This window comes from Bombina bombina, chromosome 2, assembly GCF_027579735.1.
Source record: "Bombina bombina isolate aBomBom1 chromosome 2, aBomBom1.pri, whole genome shotgun sequence".
NCBI lineage: Eukaryota > Metazoa > Chordata > Amphibia > Anura > Bombinatoridae > Bombina > Bombina bombina.
This window is the reverse complement of record NC_069500.1, coordinates 176,171,262-176,198,839: the sequence shown is the minus strand read 5'-3', so window position 1 is coordinate 176,198,839 and position 27,578 is coordinate 176,171,262. Positions and strand designations below refer to the sequence as shown.

General features: G+C 39.6%; 2 protein-coding genes across 2 annotated transcripts in view; both read right to left on the bottom strand.

Moving 5' to 3' along the window:
* Window positions 1-8,656, bottom strand: part of LOC128647710 (uncharacterized) — a 50,200-nt gene extending 41,544 nt beyond the window's left edge. Inside the window, exon 1 of the mRNA XM_053700451.1 lies at window positions 8,550-8,656. The gene's annotated coding sequence lies outside the window, so the exon portion shown is untranslated. The remainder of the gene's footprint in view (window positions 1-8,549) is intronic.
* Window positions 8,657-11,893: 3,237 nt separating this feature from the next.
* LOC128646895 (G2/mitotic-specific cyclin-B1-like) lies at window positions 11,894-21,208 on the bottom strand. Its single transcript, XM_053699701.1, has 9 exons — window positions 21,188-21,208; window positions 17,397-17,528; window positions 17,244-17,318; window positions 16,579-16,761; window positions 15,439-15,597; window positions 13,532-13,768; window positions 12,405-12,545; window positions 12,161-12,271; window positions 11,894-11,998 (listed from the first exon to the last, which is right to left on the bottom strand). Exons 1-9 carry the CDS (start codon window positions 21,206-21,208, stop codon window positions 11,894-11,896), a joined length of 1,164 nt encoding a protein of 387 aa, XP_053555676.1.
* Window positions 21,209-27,578: the final 6,370 nt, after the last annotated feature.

Here is a 27,578-nt window from a genome sequence, read left to right as displayed (position 1 = left end):
CTTGCTTGGGTCTATTTGTTGCGCTACTTTGCCTCTCCAGTATCGTGGTCTGTTTACCCCCACCCCTCAAAGTGTAAGAATGAATAGCAGATGCTATCTGGAGATATAAAAACCAGTGTAGGGGATGTGGACTAATCTTTTCTTGTAACTGAGTGAATGTGAGAGTGGATCCTTGGTGTACAAAGTCTGCTACTCTGTACAAGCCTTTGTTTTCCCATTTACCAATGATTTTGTGGTTCTCACTTGGCATGATATATTTTAAGGGTCGTGTGAGGGTGTATTCCGGTACTAATTTGTTTGTGTAGATTGATTTATTCCATTGTTGGGATGATAGCATAAGTGCTCGTGGTTTGTATGTTCCTATAGCCCCAAGCCCGTCTCTCTTCCAAAGAGCATCCTCTGGGGAACTTAGTCCACCCATTGAGGCTTCTAAAGTGGGCCATACAATATCACCATCTCTTCTTCCTAGTATAGAGGACTGGGCCAATCTAGCAGCCTGATAGTAGTCCCACAAGTTTGGGAACCCCACACCCCCTAGCTGTCTGTGGCGTGTGAGTAAGAAGCCAGGTATTCTCGCATGTTTGTCTCCTCTTAAATAAGAAAGTAATTGAGATTGTACGGTATCTAAGTTTTTTGTGTGTACTTTGATAGGTAGTGTTCTAAAAAGATATAACAATCTGGGTAATATGTTCATTTTAATTGTGGAAAGTTTCCCGTACCACGAAAAGCCATGTTGTCGCCACTTCGCGATATCTTGTTTTATAGTTTTGAATAGCTTAAGATAGTTTGCCTGATAAAGTTTGTCGTGATCTGGTGTCAGCTTTACCCCCAAATACGTAACCTGGTCATACACCCACTTAAAATCAAAGTTGACGCCTATTAGCTTAATAGTTGGCTCGGGGATGTTAATGGGTAGGGCTTCGCATTTGTCACTGTTTATTTTGTACCCCGATATAATTGAGAATTTGTGTAATATGTTATAGACAGTGGGTAAGGAGATCAGTGGCTTGGTCAGTGTCTAAAGGACATCGTCCGCAAATAGCGTTATTTTGTATGACTTTCCCCCTACTTCTAGTCCCCTAACCTCCACCTCTCTTCGAATAGATTCAGCTAGTGGCTCTATGCATATCGCGAAAAGCAGGGGCGACAGCGGACACCCCTGTCGCGTGCCATTCAAAATATCAAAAGTGCGTGATTGGTGGCCAATCGCCCTAACAAACGCTGTTGGGGTAGAGTATAATGATTTAATTGCTGACAGAAAGGGCCCACCAAATCCCATCTCCCCCAAAACCGTCAGCATATACTCCCAGTCCACCCGGTCGAATGCCTTCTCCGCATCCAGGGAGAGAAGCAGAGAAGGCACTCCATGAATTTTAAGGTACTCCATCAGTGACACCATTCTCCGTATGTTGTCTGGGGCTTCCCTATCTTTAATAAAACTGACCTGATCAGGGTGTATTATATTTGGTAGAATTTGTTTTAATCTATTGGCGAGAATTTTTGTAATAATTTTAATGTCCTGATTTATGAGGGAGATTGGCCTGTAACTGGAGCAATATTTTGGGTTCTTGTCCGTCTTCGGGATTACCACTATTTTAGCTTGGAGCAGGTCTCTAGGTAGCTCTTTGCCCTCTAGTACCTGGTTTGCTAACTGTGTGAGATGTGGGATGAACACGCCAGCGAATGATTTGTAGTTCTCGCCCGAAAGGCCATCAGGCCCTGGGGCTTTCCCAGGTTTAAGGTCTTTAATGGCTTGCGCAACTTCAACTGTAGTAATTTTGGAATTTAATATATCTCTGTCTGTGTCTGTAATTTTCCTCAATTTAACCTTAGTGAGAAAGTCTGCGAGCATGTCCCGTGTAGCGGTACTTTTTACCATCGTATAATTCCCTGTAGAATGAGGCAAAAGCATCCACAATCTCTTGAGGATGACCTGTCACCCCACCGTCTTCCTTGTGTATAGTCGGGATTGACATCGCTATGTAGTTGTCCCTAATCTTTTTGGCCAGGTATTTATCAGGTTTATTGGCAAATAAAAAGTATTGTGTTTTCATTCTGTGGGCATACTTTACCGATTGTCTATTAAGAATCTCATTGAGCTGTTGTCGTTTTTGATCTAATTGTTTTAGGGTGGTAGAATCTAATGTAAGTTTGTGTTTTTTTCCAATGTCTGTATGTCACTGGTTAAACCGTCTATCGTCAAATGTGTCTTTTTCCTCTCTTTTTCGCTCTCTCTTTGATTAGCATCCCTCTAATTACGGTTTTATGAGCCGCCCACACCGATACTGGATTCTCTGTTGAACCCTGATTGACCGACCAGTACTCCCTCATTGCCCGAGTCAGTTTGTCTTTTGTCTGTGGGTCTTGGAGGCATGAGGGGTCAAATGTCCAGGTTTGAGTCCTCTTGGGATCATTTATACCTTGAAGTAGGATCTGTGTAATAGAATGATCTGACCATGTACATGGATGTATGTTGGCTGATAGTAGCAATGGGTATAGGATCTGGCTAATCATAATATAGTCTAGCTTAGAGTAACTGGTGTGAGCTGTCGAGAAAAATGTTGTGTCTGTTGTGACCCCATACAACGCTTTCCATGTATCAATTAAAGTGTGTGGGGATAAAGAGTTCAATATCCTACTAGCTATTGTTCTTAAATGGGTTTGCTTTCTGGACAGGTGTGGATTTTGCTTGTATTTAAGTGCCTGTAGGTCAATGTTGAAATCCCCAGCCAATATGATCCTATATTGTGACCAGTCTGTTAGTAACTGCGTGATTTCTTTGAAAAACCTATCCTGCCTCTCATTTGGGGCATAGATGTTACAGAATATTATGTCTACCCCTTGTAGTTTACCTTGCAGCAGCAGATACCTGCCTTCCTTATCTTCTATTGTTTTGGTATGTTCAAATTGTAATGAGGAGTGTAGCAGGATTGAAACCCCCCTTTTTTTCTCCCCAGCTACAGAGTGGTAACTCTGCTGAAAGCCTCTGGCCCAATACTTAGGAAGTTGTGGTTTGGTAAGATGGGTTTCTTGCAAAAAGATCACATTTGCATGAAGATTTCTATAGTGGTTAAATGCTGTGCGTCTTTTGATATCTGTGTTCAACCCTCTCACATTGTGCGAGCCTAAGTTAATTGTCGGGAGAGTCATATGTGTGTGTAAACATTATATAGAATAATAGCAGTAAAAACCACAAACATTGCATTTTTAGGTGGAATTTGCGGGAGAACAACAACAAAGATTGAAAATTGGAATAGAAGCTGGTTATAATCTTAAATGGGAGAATATTAGTTAAATAATTACTTTCACAGTAACCAACCTCATCAGAAGAACAGGTTTATAAAAAACAAACCAAAAACAAAAATTCAACAATGCTAACTATTCGGGCACCTACGTGTCCGTACATAGATATATCTTCAACATGTGTGTGTGCAGTGGATCTTAATCAAACATGTTCTTAGCAAGTAGTATATAAAACTTGGCAATAAACATACAGGCATAAGTAAGATGGCAAAGAGAGCAGGTACCGGCCCCCTCTAGGATTAATTTTAAGCAAATAATGTCATATTGATATTACCCGATGCATCAGTTCAGGATTTAACTCTTTTTCCCCCCTTTTTCACTACTCTGGTCCACCTAGGCTTCCTTGCAGAGTGTTGAGGGTCATTATTGCTAGGGATCTGTGATGTGGAGGGATCTCCTGGGAGCTCTGGTAGATCAAGACTCAGATATTGACAAATCTCCGGAATGTCTTGTTCAGACTTGATGGTAAAAATCTTGCTGTTGTGGGAGATGTGCAGGGCAAAAGGATACCCCCATCTATAGGGGATGTTATGCTTCCGTAGCATAGATGTGAGAGGGCGCAAGGAGAATCTTCGCTGTAGAGTGCGCACACATAAATCCTGAAAGAACTGGACAACGTGGCCTTGAAATTTAAAAGGTTGATGGCTTCTAGATGCAGACATAATGGTCTCTCTATCAGGGAAACGTAGCATTTTAACAATAACGTCTCTGGGTGGAAGGCCTTCTTTCGGTTTCGGTTTCAAGGCTCTGTGGGCTCTCTCCACCGGGAAATCTGAATCCCCTTCTTCACCAGTGATAGATTTAAAAAGATGTGTAAGATATTTAGGCAAGTCCCCTGCTTCCACACTTTCCGGCACCCCTTTAAGCCTAATATTATTTCTTCTGTTTCTATTTTCAAGATCTTCCATCTTGTCCTGAAGATCTATAATTTGTTGTTGGTGGGTGGAGATAGAGTCAGAGTTAGTTGCCACACTTTCAGTTAATGTCTCTTGCTCATTCTCTATCATTTCCACTCTATCACCTAAGTCAGATATGTCCTGTTTAATTTCAGCCAAACTGGCTGTAACTGAAGAATGCAAACTGTCTATTTTGTTCATTAGTTTTTCCAGACCAGATGCCATGTCATCTTTAGAAACAAGCATGCTAAGGTCTGCTTTTGTCACATGTGCCGAGTTTCCTGAGGCATTTAGTGTATTAAAATTAGCCTCATGTTCTGCATCTTCCAATCCCTCTACTGACTCTGTTATGAGTGATCCTTTAGATTGCTTGAGATAATTTTGCATAGGTGTGGATTTAAGAGTCTTGTCCAGTTTAGTGATCTTTTTAGCTGCCATGTCTGAATTAGTGGGCAAGTGTTTCAGAAATATAATGAGGCTCTTTATTAATTATTGAAGACCAGTAAAGTAATTTGACTTTAAAAGTAATACAGGCATCTGGAGAAAGTTGAGAGACTGTAGTAACACCTTGTCACATCCACTGCAGTTTAGATAATTATTGCTGCGTAGCTCAATCTCACACTCAGCTTCTCTGTGGTACTAGAAGGTTTTTACATTTACTGCAAGACAGCTCTGCGTGTAAAAGTGCGTCTTGTTTAAATATTTAGCAGTCTCTTAATCTTTACAGTAGGTTAAGGGGCTATGCGGCAACCATCACAGTAATGTTGTTTGTCTTAAATCACTGGGCCCTGTCATTTCATCTACCTCTTACCTCCCAGCTGTATTTTGAGGCCACCATGGATCAATCTTCAGCCTGCTGTCTGTCTCTGGTCCCCTTTCGGTTTGTTTGAGGCTTCCGGTGGGGGAATTGCTGTCTGGTCTGAGGGGAGATTTAGTATCAGGTGCCTTCTCCTGCACGGAAAGCTCTGTGACGTAGTTGCGGTACTGCCGGGCCTTGTCGCGGCTTTAACCCCTTGCTTCTTTGCTACTTGCCGTAACTGCGACTTATCAGCTGACGGTTTGTTGTTGTCAGACTGACCCCAGTATATCTCAGGCGGGGTATCCGACCAGGTAGGTGATGTCCGACTTGGAGGAAGATGTAACGTGGCGTGCGCATCTAATTCCAGAAGGCTTGGTGGTGTGGTAGGCCACGATGTCGGGCAATCCGTTTCAATGTGCTCCGGCGTGCAAATTATATAGTAGGGACCGGCCCCACACCTCTGAGAGATTATGCCTTAAATATCCATATGCCTGGAAAGGTAGAAGAACATGTTTTGCTTATGATTGCTAATAAATCTGCACGGAGCTCCAAGCTAAGAAGCCATCTCAGAGCTCGGCTCTTTATGTCCCTCACATCCCTTTAAAGGGACATAGAAATCAAAATTAAAGTGACATTACATTGCTGTGTACAGCTACAAAAGAATAGCAACTACTTGCTATGTTATTGCATTTCATCCTGTTCCTGCATCTCTGTTCAAATCAGGTTAATAGCTTGACAGATAGTAAAACTCTGCCTCTTCACACTGGGCACCACCAGTGGCGTAGTGTGGAGGGGGCCACAGGGGCGGTTGCCCCGGGCGCATAATTCTTAAGGGCGCAAAATTTGCGCTCTTACTGTCTCACGTCATACCTCCTCCACTGCAGGCAGATGCAGCACTAAGGGAGGAAACTTTTAAAAAAAAATGTATTATTATTTTTTTATACATAAAAATATATTTTATTGCAGTCCTCCCAACTGTCACTTTTTGCGAATTTAAGGGTCTGTCCCAGACCCGCACTGACATGGCCACCATTGCCCCTGAGCCACTCGGCGCTGTACTAGAAATAAAAAAAAAATGCCTTTCTATTGGCTCCTACGTTGCCATGTGATGCACTTTCTTCTCCAATAACATTTACCTGCTGCTGCACGTGCCAAAGTAACAGACATTGTGTATCAGCATGTATATGGTATTGGATCACAGCGGCCGATGCAGGCATGAGGCTCCTTGCTCTTTGAGTGCTGTTGCTATTACTGTGCCACCTGCCCCGTAGAAGAACACCAGCATGGTATGCTTAACCACTAACATGCTTAGATTACACACACACTGGTAAACAGATTCACTGTTCAGCCTACACAAAACTATTCTTCATTATGTGTTCACCATGATCTAAAGTCACTAATCCTGCACAGCTACACACACAGTATTACTTAGCACACACACATATTCTGACCTATACCACATTCTTAGCTCCGCTTCCAGTGTAGTTGCAACTTTGAGTGTAATTTGATTCCATTCCAGGCAGCAAGAGAAGCCGGGGTGCTAAGGAGGAGTAAGGAGGGAGGGAGCTGGACTGAGGACTCAGGCCGATGATCCGATCAATTGTACACAAAGCTTCCAGGTCAAGCAAAGGTGAGGGAAATTTCAAATAAGGAGTGAGAATGATAAGGACAATGCAGTGTGTGTGTAACAGGGAGAAGCAGCCAGGTCACAGAGTGAGAGAAATACGGACATGTAGGGATCAAAGTGAAAGATACAGGAGAAATAGAAAGTTTTATGTAGAGAGTACAACGTAACTGAAAGATTTCTGTATTAGTCTCAATTATTCTCATGGTACATGACTTGTTGTTTGACAGGGTTATTAGGCCTGTGGCTAACTTTTTTTTGTTACAAAAAAAAGACTAATCTGTAGTTTACAAAGATATAGAGCAACACAACTTTTCCCTTTTTTTACTGTGTATTTGAGACTTTGTATATGTGTGTGTATATATTTGTATACTCTGCAGCATGCGTGTTGCTGAGTATTTGAGACTGTGTACATGTGTGTGTATATATTTGTATACTCTGCAGCATATGGGTGTTGCTGAGTATTTGCGACTGTGCCTGTGTGTCTATAAGATCTGTAATTTCTGTGTGTATGCTGTAGTGTGTGTTTCTGTGTATGCATGCTTATGAAAAAGGAAACTGAAGGCTGATTAGCTGTCAGGGTAGCTACATAACACAGCACAGATCTCACCTTGCAGGTTGCTAGTGATACATGTGCTTTATATTCAGCAGTTGAAAGTCTCACTCCTGATAGACATCTATTACAATTTTTGCAGGCTGCAGCTAGAGCCCTTAAACTTTGAGAAAAGGTTTGCTGGGTTTTTACACATAAATACATATGCATGTAAGGCTCATTGTAAGCAGAGCCAGGGCCGGTGCTAGGATTTTTGGCTACACAGGCAAAGACACATTTTGCCGCCCGCCCGCCCCCCCCCCCCCCCAAAAAAAAAAAAAAAAAAAAAAAAGATATACCCTGCTACTTAATAAAATGTTCTAGTAATGTGTAGTAGATATTTCTGCATGACATAATGTGCAGGTAACAACATTTACCTGCACACACACATACATACATATTTTCACACACACACACTTACACACACACGCGCACACACACACACACATGTACATACACACATATTTACACATGCACACACACACATATTTACACATGCACACACACACACATTTACACATACATACACATTTACACATACATACACACACGTACATATACATACATACATACATTTACATACACACACATTTACATATACACACATATTTACACATGCACACACACATTTACACATACATACACACACTTACACATACATACACACACATTTACACATACACACTCATATTTACACATACATACACTCATATTTACACATACATACACTCATATTTACACATACATACACTCATATTTACACATACATACACTCATATTTACACATACATACACTCATATTTACACATACATACACATTTACACAAACATACACACACATGTTTACAGCAGCATAAGTGTCATGATTGTCACTTATTAAAATCACATATTATATCCCCAAGTTGAGCTGAACTAGCAAACACTTCAGTTCAGTGAACAGACAGCCGAGCAAAACTCTCTCCCTACCCATCCCCCCTCTGCTTACTGTGAGGGGCTTGTGTCTGATTTCCTAGTTAAACTGTGACCTCCCTCTGCAGGAACAGCTCCCTGATCATGTTTAACACAGCACGGTATCTCTCTGACTCTGCACGGAGCTTGGACTGCATTAAGCAGATACTCCCACAAATCATTAAAAGCAAGTGTTTATTTAAGCAAACGGTTCAGAACGTGCAGCATGGAAAATAGCTCAGACAGTGGAGTAAAAGTAAACTTGTACTTAACTGTCTGATCTATTTTCCGTGGTGCAGTTTCTGAGCTGTTTGCTTAAATAAACAATTGCTTTTAAAGGACAAGCTTTGTTTTTTCTATAGAAACTGGTAACAGGCTTTGCTTTACCTGTGAGTTGACTTGACTGTCTGCTGCTGCCAATTCAGAACTGAGCTAGTTCTGCAAATCCGTTCCCCAGCCAGGACAGTGCAGCTGAGCTCCTGCATAGCTGCTCCACCCCCTCCTCCTTTACCTACAGAAGCCCGCGCGCACTGAACAGATGCAGCCTGTGCGCGCGGGAAACATTTGAATAAATTGAATTTGAGACAATATTTAAAAATGTAACCCCTATGTATGTATTACTAGCACGGCACCCCAATTTGCCCAAAGAAAATTCAATGTTGTCTGGACTGGGGGCGGAGTGGACCGCAAATGTAAAAAAAAAAGTTGCTGCTGCTTGTCACCGGCAGTTTGCGCCCCAATACTGTGGCGCCCTAAGGCCGATGCCTAACTTGCCTATATGCAAGCGCCGGCCCTGAGCAGAGCAATGGTTTTCCCTCACTCAAAAACTGTAACTACCATGCTTACTGCCAGCCAGACATGACATGCCTGGCTTTGATATGCATGGTCTGCACAGTGTAATGTGCTGAGCTAAGAAACCTGCATTTTGTATTTAAATCAGAACAGCTGCAGCAGCAAAGCTACAAGCTAAAATCCAGCAGCCCTGTCTTCCTTTCTGATGTTAGCATAGCTTGTACTTGCCCTGCAAATCTGCACAAGTGCACAGGTTACCACGGCTATCCATTAGCCTTTGGAGACAATGGCGCTAAAACAGTTTGACTTCTCACACTCTGCTCTGTGAAATATGATCCTGCTTCTATGGGTTAGAGGGCGCAATACTTGCCTTGCCCTGGGCGCTGACAACCCATGCTACGCCACTGGGCACCACCATTTTGGAGCTCAAATATTCTGACAGCCTGTGCACGCTCATAGATCAGTAATATTGGCCTCTTTTAGTGTATCATTTGCTTGGAGTTAGTGTGCATGATGCATCATGTGATCTTTACATTTTTTTTCACAATTTTACAGTTACATAAAACTGTTACAATGCACTCAATAGAGCAATGCAGCCACTGCAAAATTGTAAAGCACCTGCTCTGTATCATGCACCCTAACCTGAAGTACATTACCCAGTTGTCAAAAAAGTTGACAACCTCATTAATATGTAAATGGTCACTACTTCAGTCAGTGTTTGAGAATACTCACAAATGCAGATTTGAAGACAGCACCTTATCTGAAAGACAGACCTTTATTATTTCACCATGGGTCCAACATAATTACAGCAATGTTTCAGGCCAACCTTGGCATGATGAAGGGCTGAGATTGGCCCGAAAAAGTTGCTGTAACATGGACCAATGGCAAAAAAAAAAAGTGTCATTTTAATACAGGGAGCTGGAGGACTTTCATTTTATACACAGTATGTTAGAATACCTGTGTTCCAAGATGGCAGGCCCCAGAACAGAGGTAGAGCTTCACCATTGCAGCAGTTAAATTAGCATACGGCTTTCAAGAAAGCTACAGCAACAGCATAATGAATAGCAACTATTCTACGGTTGTAATGCCCAGCAGTTTAATGTCCCTTTAACTCCTTGGTGACCAAGGACGTCCTACAAAAAAAAAAAAAAAAACCCTTAAGGACCAAGGATGTACCTGACACTTCCTCTGGTATTTCAAGCAGTGGAAGCGATTGTGATCGCTTCCAGACACTTTCAAGGTATTGCAGTGATGCCTCAATATTGAGGCATCACTACAATACTTTTTTTTTTTACCCACCGATGCAGAAAGACTGTGGTCCTCTCTGCATTGGCCAGTGATGGTGCCGATCATTGGTGGGTGGGCAGCCCATCGCTGGTGGAAATAGGTCAGAGGGGGTGGCATCGGGCACAGGGGCACTGATAGCACACACGGGAGCGGGTGGGACTGCTACACTATGGAACATCAAAATTGTAATTTATGGAGGGGGAATTTTATCCAAGGGATCTGGGAGGGGAGGGGGGGTGTAGGTTATTGTGGGTGGCAGCTACACTACAGAAACATTTGGTTTTATAAAAAACAAAAACAAACTGGTGGTGGATTGGTGACTTCCAGAAAGGTCTGTCTCAAAGTCTGTAGAAAGATGTGAATAATCAGTAAGGTCAAAATGTCATAAATAGGGACAGACAATGAACACCCCCAAAAAGAAAACACCCACAGAGGACTGCCTCAGAAAACATACACCCTCACAGAAATCATTCACAGACACACATCCACAGAAAATGCACGAACCCTTTAGATCTACAGAAAGATTATATACACTCAGAGTAAACACCAATAAAAACACAAAGACAGACATCCACAGGAGGTAACATTTCTGCACATTGCCATCTCCTAAAACAAGTGTGACATGCATGATAAAATGATATATCCGTCAATTCAAAATTGTACATTGATCTGTCAGAATGGGTAGATGAAGAAAAGTACTTTAAAAAGGTTGACATGTTTGGGGTTTTTATTTCCCAGAGCAAGACTTCAAATCTAGTGTACATAATGTTCCCAGCTGTACTATATGGTCTTGGTGGAACCATAAGCTGTGGCACTAGGTCTCATACCATTAAATTTGGTTAAATACAGGATTTAGGCTTGTTTGTATGCATTTCAAAATTAAGTCAGCTGTAGTGTAAACTGAAGTGTTAAGTTAACCTGTCATTTTAAACACGGAAAAATCTTAGCCTGTGTATAACATGTTATGCCGATGTAAAAATCTTATTTAAAATGCCATCTAGAAAGTCCTTGCATAAAGGGTCAGAAAGCTGGAATGTAAATATATATATAAAAAAAAAAAATTATATCTACCAAAAGGGGCACCTACCATTTGTGTATAGGAGGAAACATTTCTGCATGGTTTTAAATAGAATTTCTACAGCATTGTCAAATAATCAAATGCATATTGCTTAAAAAAAAACACAAATAAAGCGTTCACCAAGTCCTACCTACTCTGCAAATTAAAGTGATCTACCGCCGGACATGAGTCACCCTATTCACCCCCTGATAGCGGCCCTGGCTGTGCCACAAACTGCTATTTTTGATTTGTTAGTGAATTGGAAAGATTTAAAAATTGCATACTGGATCATTACAATGTTGACCTTTGTATTACTTTCAAGGAAAAAAGGGTGCAAATAAAGTATATTGCAAACACTGCAGCCCAAATATGGGGTACCAAGCCATGCATGTAGTCAAAAAGGTAAACAAAAAAAACAAACCACACGTCATTTAAGAGTTTTATTTAAAAAAATAAGACATTAAGAGCATTAATTTAATATTACAAAGCCAAAGTAGACGCATGCAAGTTGAAAAAATAAAATTTACACGATTTCATTGCGTTAAAACCCAGAGCAAATATTTACATATTAGCACAGTCCCTTATGGAACCCAAGTCATTCACACCCAGAGTGAGCTAAGTCTTGCAAGTACTCAGACTTTAGGTTTGGAAGGCAGCTGATCTTCATGTGACGACTGCTGGTGTATTTGCTCTTGACAGTCTGAAAGAAAAGGAGATTAAACTTTAACCTTTGAAAGCAGTTCAAATTGTTCATACCCAAATAAATTGCTGCGTAATGTTAAGCTTAAAGTTCTTTGGATACACAGCCTAGGTTATTAAAAAAAAAAAAAAAAAAAAGAAACCCAACCCAAACACAACTTACCAAATGCTTTGTTAGTCCATTGTTCACCATCACAACATTTTTTGCTATGTGCTGCATTACAGGAACAAGGGAATTTTCAGTATAATCCATGTAATGCTGGAGTATAGGAGTCTGATAAAAAAAAATAAGTTAGTCAACTGGAACAGATAAAGCACCATACATCTTAAGTACCGTCTTTCCCCCCACCCCCCAGACACTTGTCAGTGTACCAGAACATGATTGGGGACACCTCAGAATCACTTACCCATTCCCCACCATCTAGAACCTTCAGAGCTAGGCAGAGAGCTGCAGCTGCTACTTGTGATGGAGGGATGTGAACCATATCATAGTCACCCATAACCAGCTCCATCAGGTACTTAGCCAAAGTATGTTGTACAGCATCCACCTGCAAAAACCAACCCATGGGTTTGAAAAGCATGCTATAGAGAAAATTAATTGTAGGCTTAGTCATTGGAAGCATGCAACTGCAAGCTTCTCAGGGTTTACAATGTATGTTCATATGGTTTAAATACTAATCATGGGAGTGAATGCCAGTGCAGGGGTTAGCAGAGAGGGATGGGGCATAATTGGTATAAGATTGGAGGTGTAAAGGATATTACTACTTATTACATTAGTCCATTATTAATTGATTAATATTTACAGATTGACAAACATACACAATTCCATTTTTCTTTACAAAGTTTGGTAGAGTTAATGGAATAATAAAAAGTAAGGTCACGCAGCTTCAGAATAGGTTTAGTAAATGTCCCTTTAAGCTTTAAATTTCATAAGCACAGCATTTGAGGTCATTTCCCACCACCCTCTAGTCATGGGTGCCATCATGTTGAACTCTAAACTTTCATTGCCAGTGTGTTTGCACACATGCAGAACTTCCCACAACCCATTCATTGGTGAGTGTGCTATTAGGATTGAAACTGGCAAGGAAGTTTGGTTTTGGGACTAGAATGTCTAAAGCAGAAGCAGGTTTATTTATAGAATTTGCATTACTGGGGCTTGTATAGAATATGGGGGGGGGGGGGTTTAGAAAAGCTCTTCAAAAGGGGAACAGAGTCTGCTGTCGTTTACAATAATGTTTGCTTTGTTTAATCATGTTTAGAAGGCAAGAGTCAATTAGAAAGTGTCAGGTTATAGATCGGAGTTGAGACAATCTGATCAAGTCAATGACTATTTGCGCTATATAGGCATTTTAATCTCTCCTGGTGGCTAAAATGGACAAACTCTGGAGGTTGAAGTGAAACCTGGCAGAGCTTATGTTATACATCTACACCCCCCACCCCCAAAGATTGTTTTAGATTCTATGGCTAGAGGTCTTGCCAGAATGGATCATAAACATTGGGCATATTAGAAACTTTTCACAAATTGTTAACTCACCTCCCCTATTTTGGATGCTCTTCTTAAGAAGTGCAGGGGTAAGGGTCTTCCAATGTCAAACTGGAGTACTCTGAGGATGTGCCTTTCCATGTTTCTGATCTGGGCTGTGGTGTAAGTATCATCAGTCACAGAGGCAAAATCAGCTATTTCTGGAGGATAGATCTCTTCATATTTGCATGCTATGAACATGGATGTTACTCCAGCCAGTTGCAACAGCTTCTTGGGAACATTGTTCTCCTGTGTCAAAATTGGCAAATTCATACATTTCCCCATCACACAAACAGTGAGTTTAAAGGGGCATAAAATAAAATTTGGGATAGAGACAAACTATATGTACTTTAATTTATACTGCAGTGCCTCGCCTTTAACTCTAATTAATTTTACGAATTGTAAAGTGCTAACTCCCCACACATTTCCTTTTATGGCTGTATCTATTGTTTTGGTAGAATGCAAAAGTGAACAGGGATTATCTGCTGGAGCATGCCTAGATGTGAACTCAGTTGAAATACAATGCCTGTGTCTAAACACTGATAAGCACAGTGCTCCAAACAGTATAGCTAGGCAAGTATTATTGAAATGACTTGCCAACAATTTTTAAACAATTTTGTTGTTTATGCAAACTATTTTTAATTAGGCCTTTTAGGATACACAGATTTCAACCCTTTTATGGCACTTTAATAGCAGGATTCGAGAGACAGAGACCAGACACAATAACTGCTATTGAGCATTCAGGTCAACCATTTGTATAGTGATTAGCAAAGACTAAAATCACTCAGGTACCCTGCTCATTCTAACCCTAGGCTGTGTGGATCTGCTCTACTAGTGGGTTTGTTCTCCCCCCCAGTGTAGAAGGGACACCTAATTTTTGATGTTAAGGGAGATTGTAATGTAAAAAAAATTACTCTAGATTGTTAGAGCATGATTTAGCAACAAACTCTGCTTTTAACCCCACAAGATGTTTCACATAATGTGCCATAGAAATGCTGGTGCTGAGCAGACGCAGCCAATGAGCCAGTTCTCTGCAGCCGATAAGCTGTATTTTAAAAAAAACACCACAAACAGGTTGTCAATAAATGAGAGAGTGTTTGACAGTATCTTACATGTGGAGCTATAAAGAGCTCATTCACTGCACACCTGCTTTTATACTGGCAGGCAAACAGTCTCCCAAGGGCTTTAAGAAATTCAATTTATTAAAACAAAATGTTAAAACCATACAATACATATGTATGATCAGAGTCCTTTTTAGGACCAGTTAATACCAACTGCGAGCAGTTCACCCTAAATACGGATACAGGGCAGTGTTAACACTGCTCACAAACTCCCCTCCCAAAACCTACAGGGTTTACACTCCTGATAAGGTTGGGTATAAGCGGATTAGTCCCTGGAGGGAGATACACGTCGGATTATATCTCCCTCCAGGGACTCATCTTGCAGTTGGTATTAACTGTTCTTAAAAAAAAAAAAACCATCTGATTATACATATATTTTGGTGTATTGCATGGTTTTACCATATTTAAGATGATTAAATTGAATTTCTTAAAGCCCTTGGAAGACTGTTTGCCTGCCAGTATAAAAGCAGGTGTGCAGTGAATGAGCTTGTTACAGCGCCATCTCATGTGATTAAGATAATGTTAAAAAAAAATAATAATTTTGGTACTGAATTTGATTACATCACATAGTGGACATATCCTTATATTTGAATACATTTTGGATCATTTATTGATCACCTGTTTGTCGTCTTTGTCACCCACTATCACATTAAGTGTCATGGCTCCTAAGCTGTACTTTGTAGCTCAAAAAAAGTCTAATTAAAGCATGCCATGTTAGCACTTGTGACCATGTAGCATTTACACTTTTAATTAGGTTTTTTTTGGGGGGGACCCCCTTTCCTGCAACCACTGACTCACCTGTAGATACCGATCCAGTATAGCTACTGTCATGAACATAGTCTCCTGGAGCAGCTTGAATTTCAGATGGACTTGCACAAGCCAGTCTATGAGTATGGCTCGCATTTTTCCATTAATTTCTTTGCCTTCAAGATAGTTGGGTCTGATAACTTGTTGTACCTAAATGTGAGAAATCTAAATTAAATCTCTAAAAGATTCTCTTCAATTCACACTAAGACAGAAACAAAGGTCAATAAGGCCCATTACTAAGGCATTAAAATGAGGCTTCCTAAAGTATAAAAGTTGCCATAACTGTTTTTCCAATCAGGTGATTCTGGGCTAGAAAAACTCTAGATGTAAAGTTATGTTTAGGCTTTTATTAGCAGAAATGTCACAGAAGCAATTAAAGATTAGTTTTTCTAATGGGATAAACCAATATTAACAAAGCCTCCACTTGTCACTTTTTGCAATGTTAACAGATTACCAATGTTTAGAATGATCAAAGATATTTGATAAGCATACCAAGACATTAAAGACAATTTGATATACAAGTCTTAAGTTTATCATCAATGTGAATTGGGCAAGTTTAATTTTGACATGTTCTTTGAACCTAGTGGTTCCCCTTTGGTGAAGATACTTTTATAACCATAGCTGGAAAAGAGTGGACCACATTCAGATTGTGATTTGCTGCGTTTCAGCCTAGCTGCTAAAAGCAAAGTAACTATGATTTGTTAGTTACATAAAGTTAGGAAATCTTAAAATTGTTTGTACAAATAAAGCAATGGGTTTAAGACCTGCTAAGTAACATTAGCCAGACATGGATAACTTATCACATCAAGCACAAAATGTAGTATTGAACAGTTTCAACCCTGGTTGATTTTCTGAAGGGGTACTGCAATGGGGATAAGATAGGAGCATTACATCTATTGGCTCAGTATTTTAAGGAAAAATACAGCAGCACAGGTTTATATAAATATTCTCTTCAAGTTGCACAAGCCTATTCTGTAAATTAACCAGAAGTAGTCATTTTATGACTATAGGCTCTTGACAGTTTTTAAATCCAGTTAACCCTTAGACAGATGTCAGCCTTTGAGTTATCAACCATAGTTAAGCTAAAGATTTGAAAAGTTCATTCAAAATTTTACAAAAAAAAAATTATACCTCTAAACTTCTAAGATAGCAGTAGATGTCCTTCACATAATCACTGCATAACAAGGGGTTTCCAGCATCTTCAGAATCCACATCCTTCACCTGAATTATTATACTGGAAAATGCTTCAGGTATCTCCTCAGTGGGAGGACACAATGTTTCCATTGGGCTGCTAGGAACGGACACTGGGAATTGCTGATAAAAGTGGAGAGATCATACCAACTGTAAAATTTCTTTAACATGGTTAATATATTTAAGAGAAACTGCCTAATAAATGGCAGATGTCAAATCCCAAAACTCAGGGGGAAAAACACCATATAGTGTTGAGATGTTCTAGGGTGACCCCAATATCCTGGTTGAGAAACCCTGTCTTTGTGTTATGCAAGCAATTATATAAAAGTATGAATGTTAGTTAATATGTACATTACCACCTTATGGCTACTAGTAGAACAAACTAAACTTCTAGCACGTATGAACTGCTTTTATTTAAAAGTAATTTTTCTGTGGTCACAAGAAAGGGTTCTAGACAACCAGATATTTCCCCTCTAAGTCAGTGACCTTGGGTGCCCAGGCATCTGTTATTAACAGACACAAATCAGAATGTTAAGTCATGAATAGTAATGAGACTGTCTACTCCAGTATTAAGAAACTTTGGGCCCAGTGTGATCATATCAAACCTTAGGCTCATCCTTCTCCAATGCGCTGCTTTGATTTGACTTTACAGCAGTGGGTTTTCTTCCAGCTTTTCTTTTCTGGGGGATAGAATGTTATTTAGCAAAGACTTTTATATCAACACTGGATAACATCAAGTCTTGAAATATCCTTCTCACCTTGTTTGCAGGTAATTTTGTCTTCACAAGTTGGTTCCCAATGTCCCTCAAAGTGTTTCTTGGTCGGGATGTCAGAGCCTTCTTCTGAGCCATGACTGGCTCTGCAGTATTCTCAGAGTTCAGTTGCATACTCTTATTAAAAGATATTGATTAGGGAAACAATTTACTTGTTTTATATAAACAGCACATAAACTGGTGTACTTTGATTCCTTAGTTTTATGTAATTAAACCCTGGAAAAAAAAAAAAAAAAAAACCCACACACCACTACTCCATCTAAATATAGATTAGGACTCAACACTGCAATATTCTTGATCAACAGTTGCTTGTTTATTTCTGTTTGACCAGACAGAAGCGACAGTCTACACCTTAGATTAAAGGGACAGTCTAGTCCAAAATACTCATGATTCAGATCGGGCATGTAACTTTAAACAATTTTCCAATTTACTTTTATCACCAATTTTGCTTTGTTCTTAGTTGAACTAAACCTAGGTTCATATGCTAATTTCTAAGCCCTTGAAGGCCGCCTCTTATATCAGTGCATTTAAACAGTTTTTCACCACTAGAGGGTGTTAGTTCATGTGTGTCAGATAGATAATATTGTGCTCAGGCATGTGGAGTTCCTAGAAGCCAGCACCGATTGGCTAAAATGCAAGTCTGTCAAAAGAACTAAAATAAGGGGGCAGTTTGCAGAGGCTTAGATACAAGATAATCAGAGGTAAAAAGTGTATTTATATAACTGTTGGTTATGAAGAACTAGGGAATGGGTAATAAAGGGATTATTCATCTTTTAAAACAAATTCTGGTGTAGACTGTCCCTTTAAGCTGCAGATATGCTCCTCCATCTTGTCTATGCAGCACTAACAGTAAATTTTAACATTTATTTTTAAATAAACTTGTTTCTGGGTCACTTGAAATGCCTGTAAAGCACTGCTTGGCAGCCATTTTAAAGTGAACAGAAAGTCAGCTTAAAAATAATTTTTACTGTTACATGATATCCTCTGCACACCTTTCTATATCTGCCGCTTAATCTAAAGAAAGACTTTAGAACAGGGGTATCAAACTCAAAGTATTTGGGGGCCACTTGCCTAGTGTTCTTCCATGGGGGCCACTTGAACTAAGTGCTCCAAACAGGATATACTAGGAAATGGAAGGGACATTTATCCAAGTTATAGTGAAAAGTGGGAGTTGTATCCCACAATAGACACACAGTTGTATATTTATCTTTTGAGTACCAAGTGTAAAGATCTTGGAACTGTATAGCAACGTAAAAAGTGACATTTACCCAACAGTGTGTGGCAGAAGTCTACACTGGATGCTTTAACTCCTCCTTATATTTGTCTTGTGAGTGCCTATATAGAATATAAACTAGTTACACCTCTTAGAACCCCCCCCCCAAAAAAAAAAAAAAAAAAAAAAGCTCAAAGTAATTGTTTACCTATTAAACGAGGGAGGGCCAGATGAAATCTTGAGGGCTGCATTTGGCCCTGTACTTTGAGACTACTGCTTTAGAATGACTAAAGTATATACTGTCCCTTTAAATGGGTATAATCACTAGACTGCTAAACTACCAAAAGCTTGCAAGTACATTCAGTTTTTTTTTTATTAAACTGATAATCTTTAATTGTGGAATACATATTTAAAAAAAAAAAAAAAACCAGCAGTAGCTATTTTGTAAATTTAAAGATGGGATGTCACCCTAAAACCTATAAATAGCAATCATGAACCTTGCTATTTTATTCAGAGGCTTTAGTTTATTTGCAATGCATTTTCTCCACTCCCTAATCATCAATATTTTTCCAGCTGTTTTGTTGTGCTATGTTGGCAATTTACTTAAAAATGAATTTAAACCCAAAAAAATTCTGATTCAGCTAGAACATGCATTTTTAAACTTTCCAATTTACAGCCATTATCAATTTTGCTTAATTCTCTTGGTATCTTTGGTGGAGTGGCAATGCAATATTGGGAGCTAGCTGAACATATTGGTAAATTAAAGACACGAGTCATATGTACAACCAACAATCAGCAGCAAGCCCACACCTCATGAATGTTTTTCAACAAAGGATACACGGACAACTAAAGAAATTAAATAGATCTAAATTAAAAAGTTATATTCTGTATCATGAAATAAGTTTCTTGGGTTTGATGTCTTAAAAAAAAAAAAACAAAAAAAAAAACTCTTAACAACTTTACTTCATTCTCTCGGTGTCCTTTGATAGAAGAGCAGCAATTTACTACTGGATGCTAGCACAACACATCAGGTAAGCCAATGAAAAGGCATATACAGTATGTGCAATCTCCAATGATCTAGCTCCCAGCAGTGCCTTCCTGCTCCTGAGCCTCTTGGTAGAGCTTGGCAACAAAAATTATTCCAAAAGAAAAAGCAACTTACAGGGACAGTCTACCATAGAAATGTTATAGTTTAAAAAAGATAGATAATCCCTTTATTAATCATTTCCCAGTTTTGCATAACCAACAGTTATATTAATGTACTTTTACCTTTGTGATTACCTTGTATCTAGGAACCTTCTTCCAGCCCCCTGATCACATGACTGACTATCATCTATTGTCTTAAATTTTGCATTGCTTTGTGCTAGATCTTAAATAACCCCCTGTGCCTGAACACAGTGTTATCTATATGGCCCACGTGTACTTTGTCTCTGTGTTGAAAAGAGATTTTAAAAAAAACCTGTGATAAGAGGCAGCCCTCAAAGGCTTAGAAATTAGCATATGAGCCTACCTATGTTTAGTTTAAACTAAAAATACCAAGAGAAAAAAGCAAATTTGATGATAAAAGTAAATTGGAAAGTTAATTAAAATTAAAAGTCCTGAATAATGAAAGTTTAATTTATACTAGAGTTTGTCCCTTTAAAGGCAAATGAAACCCACAAACTATTTAATGATTCAGATAGAGAATACAATTTTTAACAACTTTTTAATTTACTTCTAAATATAATTAGTTTTATTCTCTTGCTATCATTTGTTGAAGGAGCAGCAATGCACTACTGGTTTCTAAATGAACACATGGGTGAGCCAAAGACAAATCGGGGGGTGGAGATATATATATATATATATACACACATACACACTAATCAGCTGCTAAACCTAGGTTCTCTGCTGCTCCTGAGCTTTCATAGATAAAGCTTTTAGCAAAGAAAAACAAGAGAAGGAAGCAAATTAAATAGAAGTAAATTGAAAAGTTGTTTAAAATTGTATTTTCTATCTGAATGAAAAATTTTGGGTTTCATGTCCCTTTAAGCAAGAATAGTAAAAAGCTCCATGCTTTGAGTCAAGAGTTTAAAATTCAACTGTTTACTCAGGTTATGGTCTCTACAGATCATTAAAAAAATAAAAAAATATCCCAATTACATTTTAGAATTGGTCTCATTTCATCTACAAGAAATCCCGACATTAGAGACCCCTCTTTACACATATCTCTCAACCACAGAAAACTGTCTGCAACCACATTCAGCATTAGATACCAACAGATTTACTTACCTTAGTAAACCTATATAAAGAATATAAAAAATAAAATGATGAATTCTACTGGGATGAAAATGCTTAACCATATTTAGGTTGCCAAACTAGAAAGACTGACTCTGCTTCAAAGAGTTTTAAACTATAGTAGCAGTTGTAGACAGTGTACCTATGATAGTTTAACAACATTAAACCTTAAGGTTCCAATGTACTGAAACTGAATTTAATAAAACCAATTGAAACAAATATTCACATAACATACAGCAATACTATCAATTGTCTGCTTCCATCAGCATAAAACATAATTTACCAATACCCTGGTTCTAATTGCAGCCATTTGTGAGACTTCAGCTTCAAACTAACTGCAGCCTTGGAGCAAACAAATGCTTTTTAACAAGTGAGATCACATGAGCTAACTCATTGATTGGTTCAGACCACCCAGCTGCTTTGTAAATCTTCAAGTGTTTCATTTATTACTTAATTGCAATTAACCTTTGCTTGGCTTCACATTTAAAGGAGAAGAAATGTGTTTCCTGCATATGAATGAACTAAGCTGTGTATTTAGATTTTTGTAACCTAACAGTAAGTGCAGAACTTGTTCATAGTCTATCACACGTGCTGAAAAACTACCACAGCTTTATATGTGGACAATGACCCACCTTACAAACATCAGTACAAAATAAATATTTTTTAGTACTGAAGCAATCACTGGGGAAAAAATACAAAATAATATTATGTTTATTATGTTACCCTATTTAGATACAACAGAGAAAACATGACTAATACTTATATAGACAGTGCACTGTAAAATCGTTTTCCCCATAATGTGTTATCTAGTGATATGTGACCCACTCATTCAGCACTCTTCATTCACTCAATTAATACACAACTCAGTATTGGGGTAAAAAGGCAGCAGCCCACATTTATTAACTCAAACAACAGGTGGTTAATAAATATAACATCCAATTAACCATTATGGTTCCAAACTAGGGTGCCGCCTATCAACCGCCACACGTGCCTTCCACTGGCTACTGCCAGGCACGCCCCCTTTTCATAAACTCTCCCCCATCGTCCGATGAGGTATCACTTCTGCTTAAAACTCGCTTCACAAGGCCAGCACTCACAAGGACGCGTCCAGCCTCCTAACATCCCAAGCTGACCTCCAAACCAGCCTGGTCTCAATCTCCAACCAGATAATAACCACTTTCGGAAACAAAACCTTCAGCCTCCTCATACCCTCTTTCATCCTGTCCACCAGCTCTTTCTGTGCCATAAACCTTAAATCATTTCCCCCTGCATGAATCACTAGAATATCAAGAGGCCTGTACAGCCTAGCATAATTGCACACTGGACATGTCAAAACACAAAACTAAACTATCAGGTTTGGTCTTACATAACCCTTAAAGCACCCAGATTTCCACCTCCCCACCTTTTTCACCACCTCCTCACTCAAACCCAGTTCATGCGCCTCAGTGTTTTGCCCCCCTTTTTTCTCTTTTCTATTTCATCTCAATATGTACATTTTTGGTTCCAGGCATTTAACAGTTAAACAACTGACTAAGTGAGCGCATTCAAATGTGTTTTTAATTTATTATTAAAGCCTAAGCCAATCAGCTTTCAGTGTGTTCTTTTAAACTTGAGAGTTGAACACAGCACCACAGGCTATGACTACGGCTTCTTGCCGAAAAGCATAAGCCAGGTGCTGCGCTCACTCTATGTGCTGCTTTCTGATCAACCCCACTATGTTTTCAAGGATCTAATAAAGTTTTTGTTTTAACTTTCTTTGGCGTGGATCGAATCCTTCTTCCTTCAATTTGTGCATCTTCCAGTGATCCGACGCCGAGGTTCTTGCCACCGAGCACACCCCCACCAAGGAACCAATTGACAGTCCTCCTGCAGCGGTGACGTCATCCCGGAAGTACCGGGGCATTCTGAGGAGCAGTTCAGGCAGCGGGCGCCCACGCAGGCGGAGGGGACCATGGAGTGCGTTTACTCTCATTGAGGTTGTTGGTCCCAGATCCCGGAGGAGCCTGACAAATCCCAGCTGCAGGGTAAGAGGGCACGATCACTTTGATTTTTTGCAACACGGTGTAACTTTGACTTTGTTTGGGGACAGCAGGGGAAACTAACAATCCCAGAATCTTGGGTTCCTGCAACCGTGGAGGTTTTTATTACTGGTTATTTACCTGTGATTTACATACAGTAAGGATTCACCCCCTTCTCTCTCTTTGATTCAATCTTGAACTTACGATACTGCCTGGAGGTATCATCTGTGGGGGTTAGAGTCCTGTATAGTGCTCCGTGAGCAGGAATGGAGGGGAATCAATTGCAGGAGATCTGTGTCCCACATAATAGGGACTTTTTCTCATTAATGCCTGCAACAGAAAGGGAACATACTGTGTTTGATTTTGAACATATTTTTTCTGATGACAAGGGTGTCTTGTCCCTAAGTTCTTTGTTTGAAAATATGGAGTCACTATTACTCAAAGAGTGTAAAGTTCAGTGGGACATCTGGACTTTTGATAAATACTTGCAAAGTGGAATGATACCCAGGGGACTGAGACTCTACAAATTTCCCACTTTTGATGTGGACCCCAAAGAAAAAGACTTCATAACTAATTGGAACTTAATTTTGTCAGAATGTTTAATCAGACTAATGAAAATGTTAAGAGAATACCAGACAAAACAACTCATTACAATTAAGTCAGAGATATCAAGCTTGCAAACTGAAACGAATCAGTGATACTCAGTTTGGCAAGTTTGATAAAATCCTAAGAGGCATGATTGCCAGAGGCAAAAGCCTGATAATGGAAAATAAACACACTACGTTTATATGTGATAGATCTGACTATCAAACAGATTCGGTATACATATGGAACCGTTAAAAAAGGGGAGAATTTCGCAGAACACAATTCTCTAATAACAAAAACAAAAAGGGCAACAGCAGACGTAGAGGCAAGAAACAAAGCAAAAATGTTACATTCTCTGGAAGTGATACAGAGTATTCCTCTGAGGAAGGAATGGATGTTTGCCCTATGCCTGCGATTGCCTCTTGTAGCACTGATACTTTTCCTGTTGCACAGAGCACAGCTACTACTGCCCCCCCCTCCCAATACAACTTAGTACCAACAACAGTCAGTAATCTGACCGGTAGGCCTATAGAGACCAACCAGTTACAACAAGGAGCCAACTATAAATCTACACTGACATATAGCTCCATACACAGTGAAAAACAAAATACACAACAACAACCACAAGCACAACATGCGTATAAACAAATGGTACCACAGGGGGCCCAACAAACAGATCTAGAACAGGTTTTCCCTCAGGGTTTTCAAGAGCCACGGGATCAACAAGGGGGGCCACCTCATACACAGACAGAGGGGAGGGGAGATACCAGTTGAGAGGCAATTGTCCCCAAACACGTTACAAATGAGACACAGTGTACTTAATCTTTCTTCTGATAAACTTACAGAGGAACAGATCCAAGTATTATCACTGGGACTGGGTTTTTCACCAACGTGCAATTTCAATTTGTTTCAAACGTTACTAGATGTTAATCGTCTAATCAGAAACTTAACGTTGAGGAAATACTTTGGCCCCAGTGAGTTCACATCAGACAATGCCACGTCCTCAGAAGTTTTTGATTACAGTGTTCACAGTTTGCACGATTTTCAAGAGGTGTGTGATTTGGTCACATTGCAGTCTTTAGAACAAGAATCTGGCAATTTAGCAGGTACAGTGAATAGGACGGTGAGTCTGAAAGATAAATCCACCTTCTATCCAATCCATAGCCGAGGAAACATTCTGGAAACTTTTCAACAGAGGGTTGAAGCAGATCTTACTGATCTGTACGGTTCAAGCACTAATTCTAGTCAAAATTTGACAAACAAACAAAAGAAGGCACTAAGGGACCTACAAAACAACAGCAATTTAGTGATCCGCACTGCCGATAAAGGCGGTGCAGTTGTGGTTATGAACCGTACAGATTACGTAAAGGAAGCGTTTCGACAGCTGCACAACACTGATGATTATGTCAAGTTGGACAAAGATCCAACACGTTCATACCAACTGCAACTCAGACAAATTTTGGATGATAGCAGGGGGGGTTCCTGGATGACAAGACAGTGGCTTATCTTAGTGTAGAACATCCCAGGGTCCCCTGCTTCCACCATCTACCCAAAGTGCATAAGTCCACCACCAATGTCCAAGGGAGACCGATCGTGAGCGGTATCGGCTCGCTTTTGGAGCATTTGTCTGAGTGGACAGACTCTGTCCTACAACCGCTGGTAACAAAATTGGCGTCTTACTTGAAAGACACCAAGCATGTCATCAATCTGGTACAGCATTTCAAGTGGGACAGGAGGTATGTCTGGCTTACTGTGGACGCTGTGGCGTTGTATTCCTCCATCCCACATGATAAGGGGTTGGAGACGATACGCTTTTTCTTGCAGAGGCGCTCTAATTTCAGTGATGACTTTCAGAGGTACATTTTGAGGGTGGTCAAATTCCTTCTAACTCACAATTTTTTTCAGTTTGAGGGAGGTTACTATCTCCAGAGATGCGGCACAGCTATGGGAGCTAAGTTTGCTCCATCCTACGCCAATTTATATCTTGGCTGGTGGGAGCTGTGCCTCATCTATGGGGATAGTAACCCCTTCAAAGGTAACATCAAAATGTATTATAGATACATCGATGACCTGCTTCTGGTCTGGGAGGGTGATGGTGCGAGCATAGAGCTATTCATGAAATTTGTGAATGACACTGACATGGGCTTGCGATTTACCAGTGAAAGTGATCCTACAGAAATACATTTTTTGGATCTGTCGTTACAAGGAACTTCTGACCAAGGAGTGACCACCTGTGTGTACCGCAAGCCCATCTCTGGTAATATGATTTTACATGGCCAAAGCTGCCACCCAAAACAGTTCAGATTTGCTATAGCAAAAGGTCAGCTCATTAGGCTGAAACGAAATTGTTCAAATGTTGCAGATTTCTGCAAAGAATCTAATGAATTAAAACAACGTTTAAAAGAAAGGAAATATCCCACCAGAGAAATAGAAAGAGCAGAAGCAGTGGTTAAAACCATCCCTAGGTACCATTTACTCAGGGAGCACCCCAGGGATCGTGTTCCAAGAAACAGAACTAACAAAGTGAATTTCGTCACTGAGTACAGCACTCAATACCATGATATTTGCCATATTGTGAGGAAGAATTTCTCCCTCTTGGCAGCTGATGATCAACTCAAAGCAGTGGTTGACAATGGTATCAGATGTTCCTACAAAAAAAGTAGGATGCTTGGTTCTATTCTGGCTCCAACACAGTTGAGAACAACAAGCCCTAACAGCCAGAGTTCACCATTGCCGCCCCTGTGAGTACGTTCAGGTTACCAAAGATTTTCAATCTATGGTAAATGGTCAAAAATATGATATACGTTCCTGTCTCAACTGCCGAGTGAGCTATGTGATATATTTGATCACATGCACCCTCTGTAAGAAACAGTACGTAGGGCTCACGTCCCGTGATATGAACTCACGAATAAGAGAACATCTGTCCACTATCAGTGTAGGGAAGGCCACTACTCCCTTGGTCCAACACTTTGTAAGAAAACATGACGGGAGCCTCAATTCATTTAAGTGGTGTGCAATAGAAAAAGTGGTCTTGCCCAAATGTGGAGGTGACCTTGACAAGATACTAGCCAAAAGAGAAATATTTTGGATTTTAAGGCTAGAAACCAGAGTACCAAATGGTTTAAATTCGAAATTTGACATTATTAACTATTGGGAGTGACCATTCAGCCCCATATTGTATCCCTTTTCCTGCATATGCATTTGATCCAGTCATACACCTCACATGCACTCTGCGACAGACTGTTTACCAACATTAACTGATTTTATCTAGTCTAATTTAAACTAAGTAATGTTTGCTACCAGTTTGCAGTTTGATACTACCTACATAAATCCATGAATATGTTGGTATCCCTAGTCCTAATTAATAAATATATAAATAACTAAAAGGGGTGACCTATATGAAATGGGTATTTGTATTTTTAAATAACTGGTATCAGTGTATTAACATAGTAACATAGTAACATAGTAGATAAGGTTGAAAAAAGACTGAAGTCCATCGAGTTCAACCTATACAAATCTAAAATACTTACAAAAAGCTCCAGTTAAGCTTAAATAACCCCATTAAAATGTGACCTGTTTAATACTAGCAATCATATCCATGAATTTTGTTTATATACAGAAATTTATCCAGACTATTTTTAAATGTATCTATGGTATTGGCATTCACTACCTCCTTTGGTAATGAGTTCCACAATTTTATTGCTCTTACAGTGAAAAAACGTTTCCGTTGCAGGAGATTAAATCTCCTTTCCTCCAACCTTAAATTATGACCTCTTGTCAGAAACAATTTTCTTGGAATAAACAGAGCTTCTGCCATCTCTGTATATGGGCCTTGAATATATTTATATAAAGTAATCATGTCACCTCTCAAGCGCCTTTTTTCTAAAGAGAACAGACCCAGTTTGGCTAGCCTCTCCTCATAGGTTAATTTCTCCAATCCCCTTATTAGCTTTGTGGCCCTTCTCTGAACTTTTTCTAGTTCTGCAATATATTTTTAGCAATCGGTCCCCAGAACTGCACTCCAAACTCAAGGTGAGGTCTTACCAGGGCTTTATATAATGACAGAATTCTGCTTTC

Excerpts from the sequence above, each read along its gene's own strand:
- LOC128646895 (XM_053699701.1), bottom strand. The coding sequence starts at position 21,208 with ATGGCTGCAATTAGAACCAGG. Across the intron at positions 17,319-17,396 it reads CAAAATTACCTGCAAACAAG|AAAAGAAAAGCTGGAAGAAA; the intron begins GTGAGAAGGATA and ends TCTATCCCCCAG. Across the intron at positions 12,272-12,404 it reads TTCTAGATGGTGGGGAATGG|ACTCCTATACTCCAGCATTA; the intron begins GTAAGTGATTCT and ends TTTTTTTATCAG.